The following is a 25,542-nucleotide window of genomic DNA, read 5'->3' on the forward strand; positions in this document are numbered from 1 at the left end:
ATTTACATTTGAACTGCATATAAACGAGCTTATTTTACTATGCTTTATGTAATTGATATGCAGGATATCCCAACTTTTAAATGGGAGACTAAAATGTCTCCAACAAATCATTTACTTCTTGTATTACTAACTTTTAGTTAATTATTATGTAGTTTCAGGTTTCCGTAGAGCTCATAAAATTTTCATTGATAATAACGATGATCAACAATTTTATCTATATGCAGTATCTACATACATTTGACGTCATTATAACGTACCTCAACACTTCATCGATTAACACATATTTTGATGTGGGCAATTTCTATCATAATAGTTAATAAACTTATTGTGGATGTTTTTGATGAACTATATCAGCGGTTACGAACCGATTTATGAGTGGTTCTGGTGAACGAGGTTGCTCTTTGGTAAACCTTTCAACATACCTTATATTTAAACGATTCTAGTATGCCGTAAACCAGAGGACTGTATTAGGATTACGTGTTATCGTTTCCTAATCCATTACCAGCCCTTTGATGGTGTGTGTTCTGTTTAGTGTTAAAGAGACAATCGGTGAATTTCGCTTGTTGGATCTGACAACAATTTCAGAGCAAGTTTAATAGCATTCAATTCTGCCTGATTGAATAGTAGTAGTTCGCTGAATGCGTTCAGATGTGTGTTTCTGGAGATTGCTATAAAAAATATTATGAGACGTTTGCTAGTGAAGTAGTAATTGAGTCTTTCCAGGTGTAAAAGAGAAATTACACCTACAATACCATTCATTAATTAAATAGAGTATTAAATTTGTGACAAAGTTGCCCACAAAAAACAAGATTTCCTTTCATGTGGAATAAGCCTTTTAGTAAGATATAATTAAAAAGATACCAATAAAATTACATTATATATCTATTTTTGTCTAATTGATTCGGGACCAAGATTAAAAATGATTAGATTAGGTCAAAATTGAGATAATGTCTAAAACCTTTCAGTTACAAATCGATAACTCAAAACTCATCCCCAAAGTAAGCAAACTTTATAACTAGCCCATCAAATCGTAAGGCTACTCCACCACATAATAATTCAATTCCAAAGTCAATCAAATTTCAATAGAACTCAACCCCAAAGCCTTTTTTAGAAAGGTATTAGCAAATATGTTGACAGACACCAGCCTGTTTTTTTGAAATTGTGTAATGACGGATTTTGTTCTAATATGTCTCTTTTTCCCTCTTTTCCTTAGTTAAAATTGTTGCATAATTCTGATCTATTACCGGATCTTGCATGGAACTATTTTGTTTATCCGCCTTGGAACTTGACTGAGTGAATTATTTTACCGTTCTCTCTTCTGTTTTGCTCTCATCTACACATTCTTGGTCTCTTAGACCAAAAGTGTAAAACTCAAAATTTTTTAGAGCTGAAGATTTAGTTATTTTATTCTGAAATCAACATTCAACTATATCTGAACAAAGGTGTTGTCAGAGGTATGCTTTGTTACATGTTGGTCATAATTTTAGTAAACACGTTCTATCTTTATGGTTAAGACAAATAGTGTGAAACACTTATAACACTATAAAATTTAGCATGTCTATGATTGATACTTAGTGATCGTTTATCAATTTTCGTGGTTAACAATTTTTCAACTAAAACTAAAATTTCATAAATTGTTGGTACTTATAATAGTTATTTACTTTTCAATAAGCTGTTGATGTAAATTTTCCAAGTTTAACGAATATCCCATACTTATAAGTAGTTCTTGAAGGTGGAAAATGTTCCCCAGAATATTACTTATGTATGCGTTCCAAGTTTCAATAATTTTATGCTAAAGTTCACTTTGCGCATAACTTTCTTGTAAATATTTATAATAAAAGGTGTTTCATAGAATCGAGGAACATTAACAATTTTCTTCTAAAGAAAAAATAAGAAAATTTAAATCAACTTAAAAAAAGTACACAAGTAAAAAATGTCATAAAACAGAGAGGATTAGAAAAACTCGCATACACCGAGATGAAGAAAATTTTGTTTAAATACTTTTAACGTTGAGAGAAAACTATTTGCTCTTGAGGTCTTGATCATGAACCCGATATTCCTTTGGTATACGCATTAACTGGTGATTTAGAATGCATCGGCCATAAATATGTCGTCGACGGAACGAGCCGTTTCGGGCAACGTACCGTGGAATTCGGACAGGTTTAAAAATAAAGCTTCCCAATATTTGATATATTTTTTTTAAAGGAACAAAAAAATCTATACAAAAACTTTATAATTCCATTATGATGCATTATTTTGGTGAAGCGGTTTCAACATCATCAAAAAACGTAAAGCACCAAAAATAAACGGATTTATTTAACTATCCAATAAAATGTTTATTAATATTTTCACTTTGTAACTTTACGCAATGAGTAAACGTAGATGCAGATTGTATTGCAGCGTTGTTAAAATTCGTACTTAAAACTTCGTAACACATGGTGCGTTATTTCGTATCATTAAATTTTCTAAAACGTCTGTTTATTCTTAAACGGATAGGAAAAAAATGGTCCGAAATAAACGTCAAAACAATTCGGCCGATTAGTTTAAATCCTAAATCAATGTTAATAGTCAGGAATGATAACAAAGGGCAATAGAAGCAACGACTAACTAATTTACATTACTATGTCGAGAGATCAAATCCTTGAGAGTTAAAACGAGAAGCTTTCCGAGTCTTGTTTACGCACGAAGATTCCCGCAAGTCTGCGTCAGGCTTGCGCCAAATTGTGTATCCATTCATTCACGTGCTATGCCACGACCGAAAGTAAACAGGAAATTAACTAAGAAAAAAATATGTTCAGGTTGATTACTTCACTGGTGAAACCGTTCAAACGTCTGTTTTGAAAATCTCTTTTGATGACCAAATACAAAGAATATAATAAAAAAAAATCTTTTTGGGGTTTCATTCGGATATAATTTTATTTTTTTTTCGATTCTATTACAGTTTGTACATTTAAAATAGATAGGAGTTTATCGGAATGTAAAAAATATTTTTTTATTTTGTGGAACAATGGAAACTGCGTTCAAATTAAATTTTGTTTTTCCCATTTCGAAATTCAATACTCCCGGGTAGTAAAATTCGAAAAACACGAATTGCCGAACGGGAACAAAAAGCATAAAGCTTTGTGCACGGATCAAATTATTTATTTTGCGCCCCTTCGATTCGTACTCACCTGCCAAATATTAAAATTATTATTTGTTTACATTATACGAGGAGCAGTGGATTTTTTAAAGCATTCCCAAATTTTGTTTAGTTCGACAAAATACCGAATTTCAGGAATACCTTATATTAAAAACCATTAAAAGAATTTTGAATCTGTACCGACGGATTATGTATTCATAAATAAAACGGAGTAGTATTTACCATAGGCTTATTTATTTAACATTGCGTTAAAAGCTTATTGATTTTCAGAGCCTATTAATGTTTGATTCTGCCGTTGTCTGATTTTGTGTGTGTGTGTTTCCATCAAAAAATATTACAATGGGAAGCGGATTATTTCCGCTTTATTGAATGTATTGCTGTGCCTACATTTCGTGTATAGGGACGATAATAATACTCCATCCATAAAATTTTCCTTAAACACAGTTTAATTTTTATGGATTTATTTTAATTTCATTCCATTTCACTTCATCAGATAACCTGTCGAGCATCCTCTACAATGTTGACAAGCACCCTAACACAATTTACGCGTCACTTTTACGGACGTATTTTTCGCGATTACTCCGCAAGGAGTAATAGTCTGGCAATCTCCAAGTATAATGTGTAATTACGGCCGTCGGACAGTTTCCGGCCGACTCACGACAATTTCCACTTCTATTCAATTTAATAAATTTCCATATCGCCCTGTCGAGCTTTCACTTCTCGCCGTTGCGCGTCGCCTCCGCGCCACTGTCGAGTATGGTCGTCGTTCTGACCGTAAACAAGCCGTACCCTGTAATGAATCCGACCCAATTAAGCGGCGACGTCCGAAGTGGCACTCGGACTGGGGCCGTTTAGGGACCCAAAATGATAAGCGACCACCCCTAAATTAATGGCCATATCTAGTCCATTGTGTTTGGTTAAAACGCTTTTCCATTAAGCGATCACATAGCTACAACCTTCCACCACAAGAACCACGTAGTACATGTATAGAGGATACTGTATACTTCGAAGTTTAGAGCAAACATATAAAATTTTTATTTTTCTGCTTAGAGTGCATAAAATAGTTCGTTGCATAACTTATAAATATAAACAGATACATAATTTAATCCATTGCGTGTCCATATTAAACTACTAATGTTTCATGCATAAGTGTCTACATCATATTATGTGATGTACATAAGAGGCATAGGGTTAAAAAAATAAGTACTGATTAAAAAGACTCTACCAGCGCTTTTTAGACGACAGCTGAAGATGGACTAAGTCCGAAACTAGTCCTGTCGATAGTTAATAAACATTACTGGAAGTAAAGAGTCTTTTTAATCAGTACTTATTTATCCACTTCCGAAAACATGGATCTACTCAAATTTAAAAAAGTAGACATAATTTCGATATCGAAAAATGTACACAAGTTAGATATCTGAGCTTAACAAATTGTATTTAATATTTTGGATAGCTCATTATGTCGCAAAGCATGATAAGGAAGCAAAAGTGCTGAGATTTATCAACGATGTCAAAAGTCTGTATATAAGGAGTAACACAAGCTAACTTAACATTAACTGATCTTATCTTTGGTCTGAACGAACCTTTTCGAATGTTAAAATTAGAAACACCAAGACTCTGGTTGTTATGGTCTAAAAATGTCTAAAATCAACGCTTGTTCTGTTATATCGATTATGTATCCAACCGAAAAGCTTTTCTGGTCACCACCTCAATATAATCAACACTGTTTGAAAGTATATAAGAGTGCAGAAACAATTATCTACAACTGTGCAATATTCCTGTAAACATCGTATCTTAGTTTGACTTCCAGCTTCATCACAAAATAAATAATGAGTATTACTTTGAGCATTGCTTTTGCATGTACATAAGAGAAGATGAATCATTGATTTGCTTCTAGATTTTGTTCCTGCGACAAATCATCTTTTTGTGGAATGTCTTGTCTGGAATCAATTTTAAGCCTGCAATTTTTGCAAACTAGTTTTTGAAGTAACATTGCTCTTCTTTACAAACATCATTAACGTCACTATCATAATTTCGCAACATTAATGTCACAAATCAAGTGAAACGCAACGAAAAAAATCATTTCATCAAATTTTGATTATGTTACCTGAAGAACTACTTGGTTGTAAGAAAATAAGTTATATTTAATATACGCTTCTTGTAAAAATTGTCTTAATATTCAAAGTTCAATATGTCAAATTTCTTCCAAATATTAGTATATTCCACCAGAGTCAATAAGTTATGGCATATGTATTTTGATTAGTTATAGCCTTTCAGATTTTTGCTCTTTATCATAACAAAAGAAATGTAGATATTTCCATTGATAAGTTAACAACTTGCAAGGAAGACAGATGTTTCTTTTTAATAAGTAATGAATAGAAAGTAACAATGGTAGTTGGGAGACGGTGTTTGTTATAAATTGGACCAGGTTGTTGTTAACCATGATAGTTTGTACATTTCTAGTTGAAATCGATATTTCATAACGACGACAATTCGAGATGGTAGCTATTAGATATAGTTGTGGAGCAACTAATACTTAACGATCGTAGTTGATATCGGTAAATGTTAAACTAACGATAACAGTTTAAGCCGGTAGCTGTTAGCAAAGACAAATCTTAATGATGATAGTTGAAACCGGTAAATATTAACCATAATAGTTTGAATTGGAAGTTATTAGGGATGGCAGTGATGAAAGGAACTCTTGATGATAATAGAAACTGGTGACTGTTTACAAAAACAATTTAAACCGAAAGCTGATAACTTTTAACGGCGACTGAAACCAATCAACGATGATCCCAGCAACTCTTAACCATAATAGTTGAAACCGTTAGCTGTTAGCCATGACAGTGATGCCGCCAACTATTAACGATGATTGCTGAAGAAAGATTGATGCTGGAATAATCACATCGTCTACGATAAAAATGGCATTAAAAATTAAAAAATCGGGCCGAAAATGTCTGGACTGTCATTCTAAGTATCAGCCTTGTTGGGTGGGAAGTGTGAGTGTAGCAGCTTTTTACTGTTATATGCGTGCTCTGGGCAGAAAAGAATTCTTTCAGCAGGTTAAAAGCTAAAATGAGATTTTTAGTTTTTCTAGTATGTTCTCCAGTCGACAGAGTCGAACACATTCCGGACATTAAGGAATACTTCGCTGGATTTCCGTCTTCGATAGCAATTGAAAAACTATAAAAATTGATCCTGATGGTTATCAAAACGATAGTTGAAGTCAACTCTTAACTGCTAGTTGTTGACATGATAAGTTAAGTCGGTACTACTAATGATGATTGTTGAAATTGTTGGTTTTGATGATATAGTTGATATTGTTAGCGATGTAGATGATGCTGGCGACTCTTAACGATGACAACTAGTTTTGCCCAGTTGTTGTTAACGATGAAAATTGAATGCAATCATAGACAATGCCTCCGTTTATTGCCATCTTTTCATAGTATTGACTAATAACTGTTAAAAATGATCTTTTAAGCAAATAGGTGTTGAAAACAACCACAGTTGAAACCTGCTAGATCACGATTGGAAAGTAATTCTTTTAACCTATATAAGCCTTAGTAAATTGAGTGATATCGCTTAGTAAAAACTCCAACGCAAAATCAACCCAACTCATTTCAACAAAACGTCGAATAATACTTTAATTTAGCATGGCGTAACCCAGTTTCTTGTGTTAGTTTTATTGCTATCACTAAGACGGCTTTATCCATTCATTACCATTCTATTTATTGATGACGTTACAAGTTTAGTTGTCACCTACTTAGAATTTGCTGACGTTAAAACGGTGTAAATAAACGATAACACTGTTCTTAAAACTGTTAAAGTGGTAAATATTTTGGCTTGTTTAGAAAAGTTGCTTATTTGCTACAAAATGAAACACAATTATCTTCTTCTGAATACACCATACCATTTTATGCTTTGTTTTTATAAAATATCCCCTTTCTGCAATATATTTGTCAAGATTGTTTTGTCTGATCTATTTATTTTCCTAATTCTATTTAAAATGAAATAACTATTATATACACAATTTTTCTTTCTATTACAAATAATATCAGCCAAGATTGTTTTTGAAAAATTCTATCTATTGTACACCGACAGATAACATTATCAAATTTCACCGTGCAGTCACCAATGCTCTTAACAAACATTAATACCTTGCTCGGAGAAAAGTCATTCAGATCCTTTGGGGAAATAGACTGCGACCCAGAAATTGAGAATCTGATATGATTAACAGCAAGGCAGTGGTATAAAATATGCTCTTCTTCCGCACATAGTCGGCATTCAACATCGTCGGTTGGGCCGAATAAGTTGAGGTGCGTCTTTAATCGGCAGTGCCCAGTTGATAAACTATTTAGCGTGTTTGATTCCAGGAGAACTTGTCCACAGTAGGCGAAGTCTCTCTTCAGCCCACAGTCTAATCCTATCGCAAATGATACCAACTGCTGGCTCTGGCCTCACAAATGCTTTAGAGCTGCCCTCTGATGCTAGCTCATCGTGTTCTCTTACAACTCTTACATTTAATTCCTGTCATGTTTATCCAAGGTGATAATAATAAACTAAAAAATCAAAATGTGTCAAATATGTTCACAATAATAAAATAAGAATCATTTATCTGCAATAAGTGTCAAATAATAGATAATTTTCGCTTTTTCATAAAGATCATGTTCTTTGTATTCAAATTTCAAAAGGCAATGTAACATAATGTAGTGAAATGTGGCACGACAAAGTCAAATTAAATCGGTGTTTACTAACGGCACGGTCGCGTTGACATTTACTGTAGTAGTTAGCGGCGTTTCTGGATATTGTCGAGCGGCAGTCACGTCGACTCGAACGCCGCAGTGGCAATTTGTCAAAATAGAGTTTACGGAGGAACGGATTTCTACTACGGCGAAATTACGTACTTGCGCGCGTATTCGTCGCGATTCTCTAATTATTCCCGAACGGTTTCGCAAGGCTCCGACGACGTCGCCTTCGACCATGTGAAATTGCGTCTCTGCCAGAAACCGCGTTCCCGGAAAGAATTCGAGGATTTATAACCTACGCCGAGTCAAAACAAAGTATCCCTCTTTTGTAACCTCAGCCGTAACGGATTTTAATAGATTTTCCGTTTGTCGAGTTCAATTTTAGAATAACCAAATTAAGCAGAGGCAAGTCAATTTTAACAATAACGGTGTAAGGATGTATTTAAATTTTCAAAAACACTTTGTTCGTTTAGTCATTTTCACTAATCGTTTTTCCATTAACCATCCTTTCCTAATTAATTTACGTGTAAGTAGATAAAGCATTAACTTCCCAAAAGCCCATTACTATCAACGAGACAGATTTTTTTTTCGCCACAAAAAGCACTTTCATTAATTGAACATCCAAAATAGAAACTAAAGAGTCTCTTCAATGTTTTATAAAACGTACGCAACGTTTCGCTGAAGAAATCCCGCGAGGACAAGAGGAACCAAGCAAATCGTCGCATATAGGTGGCGCTAAATGCACCTGGAACGGTAGCGCGACCGTCACAATAGGTCCCGTTCTATTATTCACTAATGGCGGCGGACCTTTATGGGAAATAAAGCGTTAATCGATTCTTGAAGTTCAACGTACAACCAACCTCCTCTGCCGTTTATGCTTTAACGCAATAACCGCGTCTATAAATAATCCTTGTTCTCGTTGCGGTTTTGTCGCTTGAACGCGTTCGTGTTTAATATTTATGGGGACTGTCGTGTATGTTGAAGGGTGATGTCTTCAAATTCTATAGAGTGTGATTGAAAGCAACTATCGATTAGATTATATACAAATTTTCCTGACGAAATATTTAATATAATAAAACCAATTTGGTTTATTTACGATGATGTAATACAGTAAAACCTCGATATAAGAACTAGAAACATTCAGGTTTTAACTTAAGACGATTAAAGCGGAGGATCGCAACAAACCTCCCAGCAACAAACTTTTATCCGTAAATGCCTATCTACTTTCTTAGCTGATATCTTATTAATAGAGGTAGCGAAAAACTAAATGCACCTAAGTGCATTTGGAAACTTGATTCTTTCTCTATCTAAAACCGGGTTTTCGTCTGCCGATAAGTTGATACTAACAATAAGATCAATAAAAAATGAAGAACACCGCTCTGTACTTAAAATAGCTCAAAATTACCAAACTTCAAGCCCTTGTACAGAAAGAGCGCACCTTCAACTATCTTAATCCTAGAACCAGAAAGTTTTGAGTTTAGCCATGCGAACTCATATATGCGAACGATACAGCTTTAATAGCGCAAAGCTCTGAACTCGAGGATGCGACTGAAAATCTGCAAATAGATATAAACACCCTAGTCAAATGTTTGAAGTTCATTCTAATGTTCCTAGTTAAAATCCAAGTGCATCGCAAAAATGTTTGCACTCAAACGAATTAAAAGCCCACCGGAATTAACAATTAACGGACTATTAAATGGAACGACTCGGACGACCCTGTCAAATATCTTGGTATATTCCTTGACACAAGATTAACTTGGAAGTACCATATACTCCAAAAAGTTAATCAAGGTTACGGAAAGTTGAAACAACTTTATCCCTTGACAAACAGAAGAGCAATAAACAATAAACAAAAGGCTATATGGCAATTGATAAACAAAGAGCTAAAAGGAAAGAAAGAAAACAACAGTAATTACTTTTCCAGTTTGGATGCTCAGAATTTCAATAGTTATTTTTCCAGGATTGCAGTAAATACAGTTGAAACTATCCCTGCTCCTAATCTAAATCTCAGTGTACTTGTCTCCAGAATGTTGAATGTTGAAATGTGAACGGGAGTCGACAGTCCTCCTTCTTCTTAAAGCCTACTACTGAACATGAGATTCTCCAGACTGTTCTTTTCCTACCAAATAAGAAAACCCCTGACATATACAATGTCTCAACCTACCTTGTTAAGAATGTTATTGATGTGTTAGCTATACCCATTATTATGGTGAATTGTTGCTTTACAAACGGCATATTTCCTAATGAACTTAAAGTGGCCTATAAAAACTATTACTATACTTCCTGTTTTTAAAAAAATCTTCGAATCTCTATTAAAAAGCAGATTTATTGAGTATATGGAAAATAACAAATTATTTAATGAAGGTCAGCACCGTGCTGACCTTCTTTTGTCCCCGATAACCGTTATCGGGGACAAAAGTCTACCACTTCAGTTTTAACTAGCTGGGTTGATGCTGTGGCACGTGCGTTTGACGAGAAGGAGGAAGTTCAATTATTATGTTGTGACTTGTCAAAAACTACTATTAACAACTAAAATTGAGGGACGGGAGCAAGAACCTATTAAATTCCTGGGGATATATGTTATGTTAAACCTAAGCTGGAACTCATGTTGAATATCTTCAAAGATGCCTGGCTGTAGCAACATTTCCGGTCAGGCGCATACGGGCTATAGCTGGATATGAGGCTGCCAGTGCAACCTACTTTGCCAACTTTCATAGCAGGGCGTCGTATGGAATACTGATTTGGGGCACCAACATAATATACTTACCTTATCCTCTATCTTTATCCTAAGGAGTCTTCTTTACGTGCATTCCTCTAAAACCTCATTTCTAAAAAGTTTTGATATTCCTATTTACGAAACCCGTTATAAATCACATTATCAGATTCCCTATCATCGTATAAATACCTCACAAACCAGTACTAATCACTTAGCTATGAAATTATACAATAAATGCCCTTTGCCAATAAAAAATATGACTAATTGCCGCATCGAAAATGTTGTACGGCGTATCCTGATGGCTGGCGCTTAAAAATTGACAGTATCGTAGCTTTTATACAGAAGCACAGAAGTACCACTGTCGACTTAAAAGGAAACTACCACCAGACATCTACTTGAATTAAAAATACGTTAAATGTTACCATTCAATTTGACTTTGTTTATTATTTTGTAAATGATGATGTCCTTTTAGTTGTGTAATGTGAAATTTATTTAGTATAAGAAAAAGCCATGTATAGTAATGTTAATTTACTGATCTGGCAATAAAATTACTTAATAAAAAAGACAGAGAAGGAATCAAGCTTTCAAATGGTGCATTTAGTTTTTCGCTATCTCTAATAATAAGGAAGATATCAACTAAAAAACTAGATAAAGGAAGTTACAGATAAAAGTTTGTTGCTGGAAGGTTTGTTGCCATCGTCGCACGGATGTTAGATTGCTGTATATTTTTCAGGGAACTAAAACTAGAACTAACACTAGACCTAGAACCAGAAAGTTTCGGATTTAGCCGTCTTAAAAGACAGCTAAACTCGATTAAAATCTTTATTTTATATTATGAACCTTAAGTCTTAAACTAAAAATATTACAAAACATGAATAAAATAAATTAAGCTAACTCAAAGTGTGAAATAATGGTTGCTTACCTATACGTGACGTCACGAACGGGCCTTCAAGTTTCATTATTTTGGCTATAACGGACATTACCTTCCGAATAATATGCTAGATAATACAATAAAGAGCATTATTTATTAAAAGCTATCTTAAAGTCTGAAAAAGACATAATTGTTGGTGTTGATTGCCGTAAAGATAAACTATTGATACAGGGTGGTACTTAAAGTTATCGGTTCGTTTTGATTCATCGACGCGTAGTTCTTTCCATTGAATTTTCTCGATTGCGGTTCGTAGAGCAGATGGCGCTACTGGCGTCGTGACAGATTTATCGGCCAATGCGATCGGATTGGACGCCTCGTATCGGAAAACTGCGACACACTCTATAAAAATCGACAGCCGGTCTATTTTAAAGCCATTCATCGCCGGTTGTAAGCGTGAATTGGCAGTATCCGTATGACGCGCCATCTAACAGCGTGTTTCAGCCTTGCAGAAGTTCGCAGGACGTTTACAATGAAGATATTTAAAGGAAAACAAAATTATAATTTGTCAATTTTGATCGCAGCATCTTTTGGATATCCATGGAAAAATGTCGTCTGCTTTTCCGGTAAATATATATCCGGAGTGACGCGTTGGGACATAAAATATGGCCGTCCATTATTAATAGTCGGAGAATTCCCATGAAAGTGCGGTTTCCGAACTGTACGGAGGCGACGGCGGCGCGGACATGTTGTTTGTTACTTTGACGGAAGCGATAAATAATAAAATCCGAACTACGTCCGCCTCTCTTCAAGCGGTTCACGTGGAGGAAAAGGAGGAGAAAGAACGAAGGCGAAGATCTCAACGCTGTTTATTTTTACGTCCCCGACTCGCAGATGTCGCTACTCTCCGAACCGGGGAGAGGGTTGGATTCATTATTCATCCCCCGTTTGGTCCACTAATATCCGACCCCGTTCTTTATACGCCACTATCACTTTCAGCTGTTCACCTCCTTTCCTCGAGATGAGACGACCTTTTTATATCTCGTACACGTGACGTATTCATCAGGATGAATTGAAACTTTAATTTGATTTTTTTATTAATCACGTCAAGTATCTAATTTAATTTGTAATTATTTTTAATTAACTCGGTGATGATTATTTTCAATTTCACGGCAAAAATAGGCTTCGTGGTTTTCAAGTGCACCAGATGCTTGGAGCTGAAGCGCCAGGAAGTTGCTGCAACGTTTAAAAATCGTTGAAATGTCTGAGAGAAATGGCTCCAGATTAATTGATGCGTCAGCTGTGGTTGGATGTCTCGTAAAAATACGAGTGTAGGAATGCTACCGGGACATTTCGCGTTTTGTGACTCACCTTTTTGTCACTTTTTGCCAAACCAAAAATGTTTTATATTAATACAAGAAAGCTTCGATATAATGGACCTCGTTAGAATGGACTTTCAATATAATGGACAAAATATTTAAATATAAATGTTAGCGCATATAGATAGAATCCAATTCGGGATATTCCTCACATTGCTCTATTCCAAGGTCATAAATACACTCGGGGTATTCCCAGAGTTATCTATACGATGTTTAATCAAGTATATTGTGGTATATTTTTCTTGAACTGAAAGTAGAACAACCACTAGATCTAGAACTAGAAACATTTGGGTTTAGCCGCACGTCTCTTAAGACGGCTAAACCCGAATGATTCTAGTTCTAGGTATAGTGTTAGTTGTAATACTAGTGTTAGTTCTAATTTTAGTTATTATTCACTAGAAACATTCATAGAACACTATTCATAGAACTAGAAACATTCGGGTTTACTCATGCGTCTTCAGACGAATCTAACGCTAAATAACAATTAAAACTAGAACTAACACTAGACCTAGAACTAGAAACATTTGGGTTTAGCCGCACGTCTCTTAAGACGGCTAAACCCGAATGATTCTAGTTCTTGGTCTTGTGTTAGTTCTAGTGATAGTGCTAGTGTAAAACTAGAAGACGGACGGCTAAACCCGAATGTTTCTAATTCTAGGTCTAGTGTTAGTTCTAGTATTAGTTGTTATTCAGGGTTAGATTGATCTTCTTATTCTTAATCGATTATTCATTCTTTTTTACTTTTTTGATTCACTCTCTCAGCCTTGGTCTAGAAACTTATCAGATTTTCGCTGATTAAAACGCTGAAAAGGTCGACGGGCGCGCCCCTGAATGCTTTGAAGGTGGATTACAGGGAATTTTTAATCTGCTCGAAGTAGTAATCACATTAACGTCTTAAAGCGGCTCCGTTCGTGTCGGTCGACGTCCCCCGGCTTTTTCCATCCACGACCCTGATAAACTCAGCGAAGAGAGGGCGGAAATAAGATGAACACCGGGGTTCTTTGAGCCGCCGTCGGTCGACGTCGAATAGTGTGTTTTAAATAGATTTTAATTCTCTCCGCTTAATTATGAGACGGTCTTTGCCTTCTCCTTCTTCGAAACGACGACGAAACTCTTCGCCAGTTAATTGCGTTCGGATCGAGTCAGTTTGTTTTACAGAGTATGACGTCAATGGAAATAATAATTAATTTTTTCTTAGAATATCAAGAGATATACTTGAAATGAAAATAACAAAAATATCATATAATTTTACCGATTTTAAAGTAGATTTATAAGCTCTTCGTTTCGGTTATTTGTGAATTCACTGGCGCATAATTAGTACCAACCCTAAACGTAAGAGAAAGAGAGATGGAGAACTATATAAAGACGAATTTTACGCCAGTCGCTAATAACCTATAGAAGCGAAAAGCGAAAAGCTCCCTAGTGCAAGGTTTTAACCGTTAAGCTGAGGAGTTGCGAGCGCGAACAGTTATTGCTGCAGCTCCCCGATTTGAAAGGCAAATTGTTGCCGTCTCTATCCGTGCCCGCGCCTTCTCTTTTGTTTCGGCGGCGCCCCCAGCGTCGGTACGCTAATGGCACGCGGTTAAAGTTGCTTCCCGCCAACGTAAAGGGCTTTAAATGGAGTGCGCGGATTACGTGCCAAAGTCGACGCTGGCATTTAAAAACGCGTTAAAGGGATTAAGGTAAAGGTGAAAAATTGGTGGGGACTTTGTTTATCGTTAATAGTTTATTTAAACACAACCAAGAAGCATCCATTTTCGTATCATGGAGATTTCAAATGTAAATCTTATTTTATATATTCTTTTTTTTTTGTTTAGAGACGAATTGTCTAGGTTTTCTCCTCTAGTTTGATTTACGATGTCGTTTAGGAAACAGGCAAGAAGCGGGTTGGTTGTACGCTGGTCGGTCCAGAAATAGGAGTTACAAGTGCGGCCGGAGGCGTCGGCGTGAATAAGGAAGTCGCGACGGGAATGTAGGTTATTCCTAGCCAGAGCGACGTGATGCACTTGGAAAGCACGATAAGTTTCGGTGATGGTTATGATTTTTGCAATTTCTGTAGTGTCCGTTTCTATAATATACGATATGACGAAGCGATTTTCTCTGGTCGTGCGGTCATTTATTTTTCTAACGCCGGAAGTTGCCCATCGTCAGAGATGTTTTTAAGAGAAAATACATGCTGTAGCCGCTTTTCTTCTTTGTACACATAATGTTTTATGAAGCTGAGGATGAATGCTTTTTGTTTATCGTAGTGATGTATTAGTGTTTATGTTTAATTGCATATAGGTTTGTGTATTTGTGTAATTTCATATTCAGCATTAATTAAATGTTCTATTTATTGTTGTTTGTTTGTCAGAATTAGTATTTGCATTAATCATGTATTATCTACACACATTAAGCACAAATATTATGGGTCAATATTTAGATATTGGGTAGTAATATTATTCGGTAAAAATGTATGTAAAAATTAATGTAAGTTTTTGAAAAGTACTAGAAATGTTTAAAATTTTCTGCAACAGAATTATTTAATCAGGTGTGATGGTTTATTTCAAAAGATACAAGAAGAAGGCTTATTTTATAAAAATAACCTCTTTCCGATCGATAAAAGCCTTCCTCCCCACAATGGCTCAACTTCCGATTTCATTGCACAATGAATGCTATTTTCGTACCGCAGCGATAAATATACTGTAAAAATTGAATGTTCGAAATACCTAGGCTCACACTCCATAACAAAATAAGCATTACAAGCATTATGATTAAAATCAATATCGATTACATTTACTTATTGTTAGAGGGAAAATAATTTCGGTAGCTTCAACAAATCTTCTGAAAAGAAGCAATGCTGTTCCGCAATTATACAGGATTTTAAAAAGCCCTATGTTGCTTTTATGAATATATAATTTTTTTCATAAATCTCGAATATTGGTGAGGAGAAATTGGCAGCACTAACCTAACTTAACTCATTTCCACTAAACTAGGGAAGAGTTAATCTCCAATGAAAGGGAGAAAATTAGCAAAAAAATTTAAAACATTATTTGAGTTCACCTTGTTGATAATATGTGATCTTCACCAAACCACAACTCAACTCAACCTAACCCGGAATGAAAACCTCATCGATGTGACTCACGAACTATCTGTAAAATTATTGACAAGTTACGTTAGAGTAGACATACTTATTCATACACTTCTTCTATATTCTAAAAAAAGAACGCAAATGATTTTGGCATGTAAAACCAGTAAAGACCATACTAAACTGCATCGACTGCAACTAATTAGGATCAAAATCCGATTTAATCAACATTACATAGAGTAGAAGAGGAAAAGTGGTCATGGAACCCAATCTCTTCCATTTATTTAAGCTTTCTAAATTTAAGGTTTTCGCAAACTGTTTTACCGTGGACATAGAATAAAACATAAAACCTTCAACCCGTGATCTAATAAATCACTTCCGTCAATTTACTGCGCAAAGGGATTTTTTCCACAACAATATCAATTACAATTTCAAGCACTCAATCACTGCTACCTAAGACCAAGTTAAGATTTCGCAAATTATCGTTGAGCAAAAATAAATAAAACTATCTAAAAATTGCACCACCAAATAAGTCCAGAATATATATACAGTCAGGCACTACTTGAAGTTTTTATAAAAGTATAACTACTAAAGCTAACACACAATTCAGGAAGCATAGGTACTTGAAACTTGTTATCATCCTTCATAGGCGACGATGAGCTTCTATTGTGGCAGCAACATGATAACCAGGGTATTAAAGTTGAGTCTGAGATCGGAGTAAATTTTTACGCTTAGATAGCTATGATGGAACGAAAAGAATACAAGATGGGTAAACTGACTACAATTTGCTCAGATCATTCAAGGAGGAATGTCTAAGACTTTCGCACAAAAACGACATCTTTAAACTAAATAAATTTATGTTGCTTTATTTGGTGCAACCCAACCCTCTCGGGTGATTTTGGCATTACCTGTTGGCAAGTTTACGAATATGTTATTTCCAAGACTTGGCCACTCGGAAGTTAAGGCTAGAAACCACAACCACCTATATTGCGTAATTTTTGCAGCATAATTCGGGCGATGTTGAACTTCTTCATACATATGGTACTGTAAAAAGAGGTTACAAAACATGAGAATTTAACAAGCAGCTATTAAACAAATCGATTAATACTGGAAAACTCATAGAATAAGCTTTGATGTCACAAGATCGTTCTCCAAAAATCTAAGCTTGAAGCGAGGAAGATGTTGATGTTGGAAATGCCCGAGGAGTTCTGAGTATTCAATGATACGTGAAATTGTTATTAATTTGTTTGTAATAATCATAACTCGACACTTGCAAATATAAAGGCAAAGATTTTTATAAACAACATATTTTTATTCAGGTATTTATTATCAGATCTCCTACACAAGAGAATATGGGGTCACTATTGACCCAAACAAATTTGTTAGTATTATATGGTCGTTATCAGTAGAGTTTTCCAATTTAGAATCGTTCATTGTGGCTTGAAAAATATAACTGTGTATCGCATAAGCGATTTTTTCCTGGTTTTGTGAAAGTTCTATTGTGTTGTTTTGGAAGTAACCCGAACATACTCTTCAGCTTCATCGGAGCTGGAAAATGTATCGTCATGTTTTTGGGTTAGTACACATTCGGATGTCTTACTGTAACAAGATTTTATCGTAAGATAAATTATCCAAATGATTTAGGAAATTCTGTTCACGACGCTTGTAAACATCTTGAGGTTTTTTCGATTTTATTTGTTTTCTACTAAAATGATAGAAGTTAACAAGCTATCCTATACTATTAGGTAGTGCTATCTTGTAAAATATACTACATTATTTGACAGTTTTAGCATTATTTATTTGCTGGTATACTTCTCCCATCAAAAACATCATTAATAAATCTTAGGTTCTATAATGTGTATACGACAAATTTAAAAATACGTATTCACTGTGTAGCAAGTGAGTTGTCAATAATTCTCGAAGGCGCACGCAACAACTAGAAGCTAACTTGTATTGACATGTTTCAAGACATTTGGCACGGGTAAATGAACTCGTAAAATTTATTTACGAATGATTTATAATAGAATAAACTAAATGGGAATGTATGCGTTAAAAAGTGTATTTAAAAAAAGAAATAATTGTTACGAAAATGTCAGGATTCTAAATTTACAAATAGATAACTTCATCAATCAAAGACGATTTGAAGAATGAGTTACTATAATACTATTGGAATGTTGTCAAAAAAACTGTATTAAAATCTAAATATTTAGGAATATTACAAAAAAAAGCTTTGGAGATCAAATAAAAACATCCACTTAGTGAAGTAAGAAAAATAATTAGATTTTAACGAAAACGCAAAAAAGAAAGACAAAAAACAGTTTCATCTGCCAAGACACTAAAATATATTTTTACAATACCACAACATAGATTTATTTTCAAATAGTAACGTCAAATTTTTCCTAAGGTCGCGCGGTGGGCGTTATCTTCGAAGACGAGATTAACGAAAATAAAAAGCGCTTAAGCAACTTTTTGTTGTTGACTGACGAAACGAATGCGATCGGTGCCAAAGGAATCGTGCTACAAACGAGTTAATATAACAGTTTCAATTTCACTTAAATTTCGTACATAACGATTGGCGTTTCCAGGTTAATAACATCTAAAAAACTATTGATGGACTTAAAATAAAAGAAAAAACGATGTTTTATTTGAACGGACAGTCGGAGTGCGGAACGTTCAGCTTTAGCCAAACAAAACATTATTACCCGAATGTATTTCGTCTCGAGCATAAACAAATCCGGCTTTTACGCCGCCGTGCGGTATTATCTTTCAAGCTCCGTCACAGTGCAAAATCGCCGCCCGCGTCACTGCATAACAAACCCGAAAATAGACACACGCCAGATGTAATAAAACCGTGGAGGAGTCAGACGTTACGCGAATGTGAGTCATTAATTCTGAAGAAAAAAGAAAAGAAATACTCTTTTATTACCTACTAAAATTTTAATCCATCCATGTCTTTTTCCATTGTTAATACTATTAATGTTATCTATTTAATACATCACTATATTTAAATATAAAAGTTTGCGTTCATAGAAAGATCCGACTCGGGTTATTTCCCAAGTTGCGCTATTCCATGTTCATAGATAACCTCCTCGAGGTATTTCCCGAGTTGTCTATACGATGTATAATCAAGTATATTGTGGTATATTTTTCTTGAACTGAAAGTAGAACTAACACTAGATCTAGAACTAGAAACATTTGGGTTTAGCCGTACGTCTCTTAAGACGGCTAAACCCGAATGATTCTAGTTCTAGATCTAGTGTTAGTTATAATAGTAGTGCTAGTTCTAGTTTTAGTTGTTATTCAGCGCTAGATTTTTGTATATTTTTCATTAAAGTAAAAGTAGAACTAACACTAGACCTAGAATTAGAAACATTCTGGTTTAGCCGTCTTAAGAGACGTAGCCGTACGTCTCTAACCCGAATGTTTCTTATTCTAGTTCTAGTGTTAGTTCTAGTTTTAGTTGTTATTCAGCATATAGGTTGTTGCATATTTTTCATTAAACTAAAACTTGAACTAACACTAGAACTAGAAACGTCTGTGTTTAGCGGTACGTCTCTTAAGACGGCTAAACCCGAATGTTCCTAATTGGTGGTTTAGCGTTAGTTATAATGCTAGAGTTAGATTTAGTTTAAGTTGTTATTCAGTACTAGATAAATACTTATTGAAACAATTTTTTTATTGTAATACTATTGAAAAGATTTCTAAATCTTCAACGTCATCAATCACGTTATTCAAGGACACGACCGAATCTTGGCACGAATATTTCTTGAGCGAGTCCGATGTGAGTAATCGCGGTAAATTGGCAGGTAGAGCGCGAAGGCGGTCCGCACGATGCACAATTGAAACGTTTACGTGTGCGATTTCCGACTGAAAACCTGAAAAATCGACGCGCTGGTTTAAAGTTGGCACGAACGGCGCATTCCGAATGTGACGTCTCTCTCTTGGCATTTTTCTTAGTAAACGACTCGTTTGCGACAATTCTCTCGGTTGTGGATAACGTTATTGTGTAACTATTTTTGCTCGGTAACCATTTAATCACACAAATAAAGGTGAGAATAACACATTCTTAAATATCAGACACTAACGATAACGATATTTATAATTTTTATATATTTTTGATTCTTGAAAGCGAATTGGATTTTTTTATAGATACTTCGTGACAAATACGGAAAGACTAAACGACCACGGCCGTTATCTACAAAAAAAATAGGAGAGGAAGAAAGGGAACGATAAAACTCCCTAACAAGCGGATCCCTTTCGAAACTGCGCGTCTGCAAAGTTGTATGTCTGACGAGACAGTTAAGCAAGGAAAGTTGGGCAAACGGCTGACATAAAGTTCGCCCTCGCGCGGAATGGAAAATCGAGTAGGTGTGGCACGAGAGGGCAGCACCGTACGTGAATGGAATGCCACCGTCGTCTTTGTAAAGCACCGAAGCTTTTTCCTCAGGTGTATTATTGCATCCCCAACCCAACCCATCTTCGTTTTTCTCATTCTTTTTCTATTTCCCACAGAAAAAAAGTCTCTAAAAATCAGGCACATTTTATCAACAGCTGGCGAGATAGTTATAAAACACGATACGATCTCGAAAATAAAACAAGTACATTAGTCACGGAATTAGAAACTGTGGCGTCAGTAGTCGACGAGCAGGTGGGCGTCGATTTTTCTTATACGTCGAAGGCGTCGCGACGCTCACGGCTTTGGTGGTGACACAGTGTTTGTGCGGTTTGGCGCACGAGCGCATTACATCGAACTCTCGGAACAGTTCAAAAAACTAAATAGCTAAGTTGGTTTTACATTCGGTTTACAAAACATGTTACGAGGGAACACATCGAAGGGTTTCTTATTTGTGATCTTTATTAACATAGATGATATAAACAAAAAGTGAAAAAAATTTTGAAAAAATTGACTTTGCTGTGGTTGTGATGGTCAATTAAGTCGCTAAATGACTCACATTTTAGAAAACGGTTTGTAGTTAATGAGACAAAACCACGGGTGCACGTGTTCTTCTATAAAGAAATAACCGCGAACTAAATTTAAATGACTAGCCTTAACGTAATAACTTATTTTTAAAGAAACGGTCTACGATGACTTAGAGACGTCCGCATTGTTTTGCTTTCCACCGAGTTAGCTTCTCACTAATAGCTGGAAAATAGTCTAAAATTATCGACCGCCTTGTGTACCTTACTTGACACATTGCCAAGTATAATGGTGATCTGAAATAAGCATTAATCTTTTTCATCCTATTATTCATTATTTTTATAAACTTTATAACAAATTGTAGATTTTTATCTTATTCAATTACTACTGGTTCAATTAAATCTTATCAAACCGTGTAATGCATATCTAACTAATTACAAATGCATACCGTAACTGATATGAATAGAGGCTATTATCCATCTATCTTCCAGGATGCAATATTCAGATAAAAGTGATTCCAAAAATGTTTTAACACAGATTTAATGCCCAACAAGGATTTAATAAATATTCTTTTTGAAACAAAAACAAATTCATAGTCATCACACGTTCGCTATTTAAACTCAAACCAGGTACTAGGAGTCTGGTTGATGCATTCCAAGCGTTTGCGCTGTCGGAAGTGATGTAGATGTGCAATTATATATACGTGTACCCTTTGGAGGCATGCAAAGCGTGTTCTCGTATAAGAATAAAAGGATTAGACATGCAAAGACGAGACACTTCGATCTTTGAATAGGAACGTCCAGAATGGGTCTACGTTTGAGGACTGCTATCATTCGTGGCATCCATTCGGCTTAACGAGGTTACGTTGTCCTTTGAAGTTCACTAACAGTACCTGGCGTCCTCTTTGTTTAAGTGGTTGAAGGTAGCTTCACATCCTCCTGATAAACAACGCGACACCGACATCGCCTTGTTTGCCTATCAAAGGAGATGCATGTAATCCTCTGGGTTGATTGCTTTTGTAGGAGACACACACGGTTGATGTTAGAAATTATTTAGTTAGTGCTTTTAAATCACAAGATGACGAAATATGTTGACCCTGATGTCAAATAACTACTAAAAAATTCTTTTGGCATCAGTTTGTAATTTAAACTGGCCATAACTGTGGAACGCGATTCTCTGTACTAAAGATGTTTATCTTTGTTCATGGTGTATGTACGGGAAGAAGAGAGAAACAATGCGGGCACCGTTGCCAAATCGTTCCAACACCAAGCTAAAAGCTTTTTGCAGTTCGCCTTTTTCTTCTAAACGACTCCTCATTAAGAGCTTAAACAACGCGCGCGTGGTGGGCGACGAGAAATCGTCGAAATGCAACACGCGCTTATTCATTCGACTAAATTTAGAACAGAAGTGTATAGATAAAACGGATGCCATATTGCCGTGTATCAAAATCTCGCTCTCGCAGTTCAGTACGAATGCTGATGAGTGTGGAAGCGCCGAAAGTCGTTGTTGGCAACCGTTGTCGAAAGATATTTGGACGGCACCTGTTTAACGCTCTATTTAATGATTCTGACTACCTTAGAGTTAATGAATTCATTTGCGAAAAGAAATAAATACCAAAACAATAATTTTTGATTCCCCGAAAATTAATCAGTCCACAAAACAAAATGAGTCAGAAGAAATCTTATTTTGTTCTTTAGTAATTATTGAATGGTGCCGAAAGTTTGTTTCATAAATTCATAAACTTGTTTACGACAAACTGTTAGTCTTTGCCAAAACGATTAAATGCAAGCAAATTCGGCGAAACTAATCGCGGTAATAACAATATTTTTTCCATGGTTGTGGAATATAAAGAGTAGGTAAAAAGCCTCTGTTGAAAACGGGATCCGCAATTTAAAACCAACGAACGCAAAATTACCAACATTATAACGGTCGTTTAAAGCTAGTTTTTCGTTTACCACATGGGCGGACTTCTTTTGTATTAATCATGATGTTTGTTTCAATTTTGTGCCCCAAAAAAACAACATAACTTTAAATGCTTCTAAATTATAAACAATTTTTTACAAATTTTTAAAATAAGAAAAAAAGTAAAGTAGACGAAATGAGTTCTTTTTATACAATAGAACGTTTTTACATTAATGGATCCGAAATAAATCATTCTCGGTTTACGTCAGCAGCACCTCCCCTTCTTGACATCCTAGTTTATTAATGGAGGAAAGAATCCCGAAACTTAAAACAAACGTATTGTGTTTTTAGTAAAATGTTGAAAGCACTAAATCACCCACATAACATTTATATCACACAACGTTTATTTTAAATTTCATCCTTTCAAACAGGAATATTCTTTTACATTTCAAACCCTCGTTACAAAACCATTATCAGATTGACTATTTCTTACAATGTCCCATTTACGCCAAGAAATGTCCTTCGCCCCAAAAAAAAAAAAAAGAAAATGAAAAAACCGAGATGACGGATTTCTTTTTGTTGGTACTTTTTCTCCCTTGGGAAAGAGAAAAAAAAACGTTAGGATGACCCCGTACAACGGAATCTACAAGAATCTCCGAGTAGGTTACCGTTCTTCTGGGGAACCCCCGGAGCCTGTTACTGGTTGATAAGCCGATTGAACCGTGGTCGCCACGCAACAATAGGGGTTCCAAACCCCTCTCTCCATCGAGGCCCCGTCGACAATAGAATCCAATCTCGAGGAAAAACATGTCAGCGGAGAGCGCGACCTCCCTTTAATTTATGGCAAAATTAAAAAGAAACGGGTTACGACGAGACCGAGCTTCTTTTCCCCAAAAAGGAAAAGGGGGCGGCAATTAGTCATCCCGCTCGACCCTTTCTCGTCTATTCGTACAAATCCCCGAGGGCCTCTCCTATTAATGAACGAGACGGGACGTTATTTCGGGCTATATCTTTATAAATGCCCCTCCGAACTCTGTTGGCGCTTTTCCGAAGGCGTTATACGAGCGATGAAAGGGTTCCCCTTTTTAAACTATCAGAACCTGACGCGAAAATGTAATCATGCTGTCAACGAGAAACACGATCAAAAAAAATGTATATAAATTAATCCGGGGATTTTTTTTTTTGAATATTTTGAAAAGAGTTTTACAGGAAGTTTTTGTGTACGATTTAACAGTTGTAACGGTTTACACAAAAAGTCTTTTGTACTCAATTTTAACTAGAAAACAGAGTGAGTCATATTTTCAAATTTATTCTAATGAAAAATTTTAAAATAGAGACGATTATACAAAAGTTTGTAAATGAGGGTTGTGTTAAAACACAAAATGTCGTGTTCCACTTGAAACGTTGAAGTTGCTAATTAAGATTTATTGTCCAGATTGCGTTGTGCTGCCCGTGTGCATGCATGTTCGGGATGCGTGTCAGTGTAAAAATAAATTGACCTTTCCAAACGCCGCGATGTTACTTCGTGCAGCGTATTTACAACCGGACCGTGACGTCGCGCCGCCGTCGAATTAACATTCAATTGCAACTATCCATTTTTTTTACCCCTTTTTTTGTACCCTTATATATTTTTCCTATTTCCCAAAAACTCATTTTATGTTTTTTTTTTTTTTATTTCAGAATGACCACGTAGCAGAAAGTGCTCCAATAAAAGATATGACAGCAGTGAATGCGGTAAGTATATAAATTTAAAAGTTCTTCTATATTCGGGGTAAACTCGTTCAGTTTACATTAATTTACTATCAAAACACACCGGCTTTTGGAGGATCTCCACCCAATATTCGCTGGGTTGTCTCTCGATTTTATGTGCTCCAATGGATGGTGTCAGGAATAACCACTTTATCCCAGTGTTAGGGACATGTCTCAATTTCCGAAAACGTATAGAGGATATACAGGAGGATCAACGTAAAGCATTTCTGGTCCCGTTAGAATCGACTTGGTCGGATGAAAAGAGACTTAACGGCAGTCCGATAAACAGAAGGGGAACGTAGTAAAGGACCTGTCTCGAATCAGATTATGATTAATTAGATACCGCTCGGTGAGCGAAATCCTTCGAAACCCTTGACACTACGTACCAACAACTCGTGATTTAATTAACGATAAGAATTAAATCGAAAACGGTTCGACAATTAAATCAAAATAGCCAATAAAAATCAACTAGTAAAAGTAAAAGACAGCGAGGGTTTTTTCTTTATTCGGCACACGTTCGAAGACAACGTCTTCTCGGACTACGAGGGGCGTGGAAAATATAAAAATTTATAGCCTACACTAGCCAGGAAGGGTGGAAACCCCTGCAGGGTGGGTAAGGCTGTAAAATCAATTTTGCCAACTTAGAAGACAGACAGGAGCTTATATTCTCTCTCGGGATGTTTCTAATGAAACTGCGTAATTTACCTTTAACAGAATGAAGGACAGTTCTTTAGGTTTAGGGGAAAAATAGGGTCAGATAAGCGAGATTTCGAATTTACGAGTCACTTTTTTTCACGCCCTTATCAAGTTGTGCGTTTTAATTCCTTTTTTTATGTCTTTCCTAACTGGTTTATTTTACATCAGTTTTTTTTAATTGGGGTCATAACTCTTTCATTATTATTTTGTGTTTAATCGAATAACTATGATGCCTCCATCACTAATGATTAAATGTACGTATATCTACCACAAAGATATGTTAAATACGCTATTTTGAGTATCTTTATTTTAAGTAATATATTGAATCAGCTTATGGCCAAAGGTTACAATGCGATTGATGTT

General features: G+C 35.6%; 1 protein-coding gene across 4 annotated transcripts in view; it reads left to right on the forward strand.

The window, feature by feature from the left end:
* LOC111420900 (zinc finger protein 541) overlaps positions 1-25,542 on the forward strand; it is a 158,564-nt gene that overhangs the window by 22,535 nt on the left and 110,487 nt on the right. For 2 of the 4 annotated variants that reach the window (XM_071197289.1, XM_023053954.2), the window contains exons 1-2: positions 20,637-20,879; positions 24,415-24,468. Coding sequence is in view for 3 of the 4 variants with exons in the window: in XM_023053954.2 (XP_022909722.1) it covers positions 24,451-24,468 (18 nt within the window). In the remaining variant the exon portion in view is untranslated. Of the gene's footprint in view, positions 1-20,636; positions 20,880-24,414; positions 24,469-25,542 lie in introns of those variants that run through there. The other 2 variants (XM_023053956.2, XM_023053953.2) reach the window with 1 other exon arrangement.

This window comes from Onthophagus taurus, chromosome 7, assembly GCF_036711975.1.
Source record: "Onthophagus taurus isolate NC chromosome 7, IU_Otau_3.0, whole genome shotgun sequence".
Classification (NCBI taxonomy): Eukaryota; Metazoa; Arthropoda; class Insecta; order Coleoptera; family Scarabaeidae; genus Onthophagus; species Onthophagus taurus.